The 7,111-nt window shown below is 44.0% G+C and overlaps 1 protein-coding gene across 1 annotated transcript in view; it reads left to right on the top strand.

Annotated features, from left to right (window-relative positions):
- The window catches only part of ARHGAP42 (Rho GTPase activating protein 42), a 349,865-nt gene that overhangs the window by 255,875 nt on the left and 86,879 nt on the right, over positions 1-7,111 (top strand). The window contains exon 6 of the mRNA XM_010848229.1: positions 5,414-5,524. Coding sequence (XP_010846531.1) covers positions 5,414-5,524 — 111 coding nt within the window. The remainder of the gene's footprint in view (positions 1-5,413; positions 5,525-7,111) is intronic.

Genomic DNA, 7,111 nt, shown 5'->3' with positions numbered 1-7,111 from the left:
GACCAGTGCGTTTTCTTGGCAAAACTCTATTAGTCTTTGCCCTGCTTCATTCCATACTCCAAGGCCAAATTTGCCTGTTACTTCAGGTGTTTCTTGACTTCTACTTTTGCATTCCAGTCCCCTATAATGAAAAAGACATCTTTTTTGGGTGTTAGTTCTAAAAGGTCTTGGAGGTCTTCATAGAACCATTCAACTTCAGCTTCTTCAGTGTTACTGGTTGGGGCATAGACTTGGATTACTGTGATATTGAATGGTTTGCCTTGGAAACAAACAGAGATCATTCTGTCGTTTTTGAGATTGCATCCAAGTACTGCATTTCGGAGTCTTTTGTTGACCATGATGGCCACTTTCTTCTGAGGTATTCCTGCCCGCAGTAGTAGATATAATGAGGAGTAGATATAATGGTCATCTGAGTTAAATTCACCCATCCAGTCCATTTCAGTTCGCTGATTCCTAGAATGTCGACATTCACTCTTGCCATGTCTTGTTTGACCACTTCCAATTTGCCTTGATTCATGGACCTGACATTCCAGGTTCCTATGCAATATTGCTCTTTACAGCATCAGACCTTGCTTCTATCACCAGTCACATCCACAGCTGGGTATTCTTTTTGCTTTGGCTCCATCCCTTCATTCTTTCTGGAGTTATTTCTCCACTGACCTCCAGCAGCATATTGGGCACCTACTGACCTGGGGAGTTTCTCTTTCAGTATCCTATCATTTTGCCTTTTCCTACTGTTCATGGGGTTCTCAAGGCAAGAATACTGAAGTGGTTTGCCATTCCCTTCTCCAGTGGACCACATTCTGTCAGATCTCTCCACCATGACCCGCCCATCTTGGGTTGCCCCACGGGCATGGCTTAATTTCACTGAGTTAGACAAGGCTGTGGTCCTAGTGTGATTAGATTGACTAGTTTTCTGTGAGTATGGTTTCAGTGTGTCTGCCCTCTGATGCCCTCTTGCAACACCTACCGTCTTACTTGGGTTTCTCTTACCTTGGGCGTGGGGTATCTCTTCACAGCTGCTCCAGCAATGCACAGCCAATGCTCCTTACCTTGGACGAGGAGTATCTCCTCACCGCCACCCTTCCTGACCTTCAACGTGGGATAGCTCCTCTATGCCCTCCTATGCCCGCGCAGCCACGGCCTGAGGTTGGTCCTCCCGGCCACTGCCCCTGGCCTTGGGCATGGGGTTGCTCCTCCGGGCGGCCGCCGCTAGCCTCTGGCGTGGGGGCGTGGGGTAGCTCCTCCCGCCCACCGCCCCTGGCCTCCGGCTTAGGGGCGTGTGGTATCTCCTCCCAGCTGCCGCCCTCGACCTCGGACGTGGGGTAACTCCTCTCGTCGCCACCCCTGACCTCTGACGCTGGGTATCTCCTCTCGGCCGCCGCCCCTGACTTCGGACGTGGGGTGGCTCCTCTTGGCCACCGCCCTTCGGGCATCGGTCCTCCCAGCTTCTGCCCCTGACCTCGGACGTGGGGTAGCTCCTCTCGGCTGCGCGTCGCAGCCGCCTGTGCTTTAGCGCGCCCGTCGCAGCCGCCTGCGCTTTAGCAGGCGCACAAGCTTGTCTTACTAGGATATACCAAACACCTTCACCCGTATCAAGTAAGAGGTCTCCTTATATTCAGGTGCACCCAGCTTCACCATTGAATCGATGCATTCTACACTGTGCTCACACTAATCTTCTAAGCTTCTTGAAGTCCAGCTCTGATCCTGACCACACCTTCCTCCAGTTCTTGTCTGGTTTATAAGATGAGTGTGTACTCATTCTCTCTGTGCTGCCTCAGCTCTCACTTCTGACAGTTTCATACAAACCCCTTTGCTCCATCTACGCGAACATAACCTCTCCTGACTTTAGTCCCTCACTAAAATTCTTATCTTTACCTTCTCTGAACCTCTCCATTCCTCAGCATCCAACTTAAATCCTTTTCCCTCTGGGAATAAATCAGCAGCTGTCACCTGAATGATAGTTTTTTTTCACTATTCCTTTTTCCTCTATTTTGAATTGAGACAGCTTAGGGTGTGTGGGGAAGAATTTGGGTATCTGCTATCTGCTGAACTGTGTGGTTTTCTTATGTACCTAATTTGGTTTCTTACTGGGATGACTTTGCTACGTAAACAACAGCTACTTAAGCAATCTGTTGTTCTGGAGTAATTACTATTCCCTTTCATTTTTAAACGTTTGGACTATGAATTACATAGTCATATTACTTCTCCAGTACAAAATACTTGACCACAGTTGTTAATGAGTATATAGCAACTGATACATGCTATGAGCTCAAGGACTAAAGGAATTCATCTGAGGTAAAAAATGTCTTTCTAAATCTAGTACTGAAAAAAAAAATTACGCTATTGTATTCTGTTAGAACTGTGCATTCTAGATGACCTTTCAAAGCAGGTTTGTGTATTAAATTTAGCTGTCGATGTCTAAGGGAAACCAGGCACAAGCGTCTAAGAATCGTCTCCCAGAGGAGACACACAGGACTTAATTCCCTCAGCAACGAGTCACGACAACACATGTGAAATGGTATCTACTAGAATCTCGTAGACTGAGAGCCAATGGTTTTAACTGGAGGCTGGTCATGTAGACACCTTCTGCTTGTCATGTAGGCGAATTCCAGACTCCCAGATACAAAGCAGGGGTTCAAAACAGCCCATATCGCTTGCACAGTTTTAGCATTAGTGAACTACTTTCATCCGTTAGGCGGATGGTGTCTCGCTGTTCACACTGTTGCACAGTGTTCGTGGAACCCAAGATAGGCAAGGCACAAGCAGGGAAATGGGAAGAAGACTCAAGGAGCTGTCGGAGCCGCGAACACATTTCTTCTCTCCCGACTGGCACAGCAGCCAGAGCAGCAAGACACGCCGTCTTCTCTCTTCAGTGTTGACCCAGGCGGCAGCCAAGACTCAGCCTCCCGACCATAACGTGGCCCCAGGGGCTTTTTCAGGTGGAGCTCACGGATGCTTCTGGAACACAAATAGCCCATGGCCAGGCGAGTTCACTGTGACGGGCATGTGCCTGCGCTGTAAGAGCTCTCAGCTCTTACACAGTCGTGATTTACAAAATGTAGGGTGAGAGCTAGAGAATGTGGAGGGGAGAGCTGACAACTCCCTCTTGCTCATTTGCTCCTTCCTTTCAGGTGGGAACCCTCCTAAAATCCACATTCCCGTAGTGTTGGAACATTAGTCATTGCTTAGAACCTCTGCCCCTGGAAATTCTGCTACCAGTATTAGCTCTTTAATTGAAGCAGGCCTTTCAATGGCTAGCATGCCTGCTCTGCGAACTCTTTTATGCACAGCTCTGTTAACCCAAAATAATAATTTTAGGCTCTAACAGTGTTTCAAGCATTCAGATTTGTTCCCGTGTGTGAGTTGACACAAAGATCATCTTTTAAAGTAAACAGAAGCTTCAGAAATAATTTGTTGGATAGACTATTATCTCTGAGACTGAAAATATTTTTGCATCTTTTACACCCTGTGGTGTACACTGGAGCTTTCTCTTGGAGGACCAGTTTTCTCATCTCTTTCTCATTGCTGGATCAGTGATGTTGTATTTGTGCTTTGGAACTGGTTATTTTGGGAATATTTATACCACAAAGACCAGCAAATAGTGTAAATTGGGATCTCCCCGCCCCCCACTCCCAAGGGAGCCAGTTGTTAAACTTTATTACCATACCACCACCTGTATCCATCCCCTTACCATTTATTCTATAGTCTGTTCCTCTAAGTGGTAGGAAGAAAATGTATGTAATTTGTGTGAAATACTAACTTAGGGTACTGAAAAGCTACTGGTCCAAATTTCCCGCTTGGTTTATATTATTCTTTTGATATATTGTGGCTTCCTTCTGTGGCTCAAACGGTAAAGAATCTGCCTGCAATGCGGAAGACCCGGGTTTGATCCCTGGGTCAGGAAGATCCCCTGGAGAAGGCAATGGCAGCCCACGCCAGTACTCTTGCCTGGAAAATCCCATGGACAGAGGAGCCTGGTGGGCTACAGTCCATGGGGTCTGCAAAGAGTTGGACACGACTGCATGACTGACACTTTCACTTTCTGATATATTAGTCTATAGACTTGGAATTCTCAAGTTTATCCATCACTAGTGAACTACCTACTGGGTTATTTTTAATTATGTAAGTATTTTTTAAAGTCCTTCTTTCAAATGAAGTTTTAAGATGCTATGCTGTCAAAGCCAGAAAACCTAATTTTATCTTTCTTTAAGCTTTTGTTTGTCAAATTATCAGTGTAAAATGGCTCCAAAGCAGTGTCCTATTCCGAAATTGTCGCTGGCAGATACTTAGTATTCTGGAGAGGCCATTCTACTCATCTGTCTTTACTAATCTCAGCTGGCAGTGAATAGTAGTGTAGTTTGGGCAATGAAAATAAGGTAAAATCATGCGTTTTTACTGAACCAGTCAGTTCTAAAGACAGCATGCGAGGATGATGATGAGCATAGAAGAGGGAAGAGAATGTGCACAGCGTTGTTGCAGCATGAGTCATTGCTTAGAACCTCTGCTTTGGGAACTCTGCTACCAGTATTATCTCTATAATGTGTGTGCTTAGTCACTCAGTCGTGTCCGACTTTGCAACCTCGTGGACTGCAGCCCGCCAGGCTCCTCTGTCTGTGGGGATTCTCCAGGCAAGAATACTGGAGTGGGTTGCCATGTCCTCCTCCAGGGAATCTTCCCAACCCAGGAGTCGAACCCAGGTCTCCCACATTGCAGGCAGATTCTTTACTGTCCGAACCACCAGGAAAGCCTGCTGTTGAATATTCTGAGATGATTCTTCCTCAATTAAATCAAGACATTATGCAGTTTTCGGGGCTTCCCTCATTGCTCAGGTGGCAAAGAATCTGCCTGCAATGCAGGTTTTAAGGATCTTTTGTAGTGTTATTCCAGCCTTGCCTCTGCCTCCTTCCCTCCACTTACTCTGAAGGCAGACCCTGTCAGACTTTTTCATGCCTCTTTATGTTTTCATGGGAGTGACCCCTTTGTTATCTTTGACTACTCATGACCAGTTATTCATCTTAAGATCCAACTCAGAGCACCACCATTCTTTTTCCAGAATTTAGACTCTCTTTTGTGATTGCTTAGATTTTCATATAGATTTGTGTACCCTTTTATAATCATTTTTAATTTAATGAATGTTGTATGTTTGCTCTGTGTGTGTGAGTGTGTGTGTGTGTGTGTGTGTGCGCGTGCGTGCATTTTCTTCCCATTCCATACACTGTAAGCTCTCTTGGACAAAGACTGTGTTTTCCTAGTCTTTGTATTCCCAAGATAGAATTGCTATATTCAAACTTTTTGTAGGACTTAATTTTTAAAAAAGGTTTCGGAGTAGAATAATATTTGACTCCCTCTCTAACACAGAACCTTCAATAATCACTCTCCATGTCATGATTTGCCTTTGTGTGCTTTTTAGGCAGATACACAGGTTGACCGAGAACATCAGAACTTCTATGAGTCATCACTAGAATACGTCTTTAAAATTCAAGAGGTTCAGGAAAAAAAGAAGTTTGAATTTGTCGAACCGGTAAGATCTATCTTCTGTATAAAATAGTAGCTATAATACATCTTCTAAGAAAAATTTGCAGTTTTTTTCTGTTGACAATTATGGTTTTTAAAAATAAAAGGAGAGAGAGAAGCATGGGAGAGTATGTAGGTGGAGCATGGAGCACTTTAGGGCAATGAAATGCCCTAATCTACGGGACACTGTAATGGTAGATACATGTTATTCATTATACATTTGTCAAAACGTGTGTAGCAGGTACAATACCAGGAGCGAACTGTAATGTAAACTATGAACTTTCATAATAATATGTCACTACTGGGTTATCATTTTGTAACCGATGTGCTACACTGATCCAAGGTGTTAATAATGGGAACCCGTGTGGGTAAGGGCCAGGGTGGGTGGTGAGCTCTAATTTCTGTTCAGCTTTTCTGTAAATCTAGCACTGCTCTGAAATAGCCTGTTGATTTAAAAAGCCTAAAATTTAACATTAAAGCATGTATATTACATATACCTAAAGGAAAACAGCTCACCGCTACAGTGACCCATTTATCAAACCTTTAGTTGAAGGGAGAGAAGGTAAGGCTGTATTTCTTCCTTTGTTCCACTCTGCTTCCTTACAAGGCGGGGACCTGCCTGACTTTCCAGTGAAGTCATTTATTTTCCTAAGTCAGTGTAAAAAGTAATGGATTCCCTAATGTAAACTGCATTGCAGAAAAGAACAGGTGGCTGGTCTTTATAAACTTACTTCGTTTTCTTGGCATTTTTTCCCAAGTAATACCTTAATATATTACAATATTGCCTGAATAGGCATTTTCATGAGGTATCATCTGTGACTGAATAAGGGTAAGTTCTATAGTCAAGATGATAGGGTATTGATCATAAAATATATAAGAAATCAAATATATAATTTAATCCATCTTTTCTTCCTATGTCAGTTTATTTAAAAAAAAAAACTACTTATTATGAGCAATAAAATACCCTATTCCTAATTTAGTGGATGATAAGGAGAAGGGGAGATACATTTCTAAATATATTTGGAAATGTTATTTCCTGATGAAAACCCATCAATGATTACCTAAAGGTGATGGGAAACTGGGACAGAGCAGAGTCCAGGAAGAGTCTTAGACCCTGCCTGGTCTGTACCCCTGCTTCACTCCTGTCCCTTCAACTAGAGCCACCTGCCTTTCTGCTGGCTGCTTCACAAGTTTCCAAGACCAACCCTTCACCTCCAAGGCTTTAAGGGACTGAAAACCACACCACAGGCTCAAGAATTTAACTTTATATAGCTCAGTTGGTAAAGAATCCACCTGCAATGTGGGAGACCTGGGTTCGATCCCTGGGTTGGGAAGATCCCCTGGAAAAGGGAAAAGCTACCCACTCCAGTATTCTGGCCTGGAGACTTCCATGGACTGTATAGGATCCATGGGATCGCAAAGAATCGGACACGACTGAGCGACTTTCACTGTGATGACAGCCTTGACTCCAAGTTCTGTTTCCAAACACTAAGTTCTTAAACCCCCTAGTTTGAATTGATAGCCTCTTATTTAGCAGATCCTTTGGGGTCTGATAAACTTTTACTTGGCTTTCTGAAACTCGTCTGGGGTTCTT

Source organism: Bison bison, unplaced genomic scaffold (assembly GCF_000754665.1).
Source record: "Bison bison bison isolate TAMUID 2011002044 unplaced genomic scaffold, Bison_UMD1.0 scf7180017864262, whole genome shotgun sequence".
Classification (NCBI taxonomy): Eukaryota; Metazoa; Chordata; class Mammalia; order Artiodactyla; family Bovidae; genus Bison; species Bison bison.
Note: the sequence above shows the minus strand (reverse complement) of the source record. Positions and strands in the feature narration are given on the sequence as shown.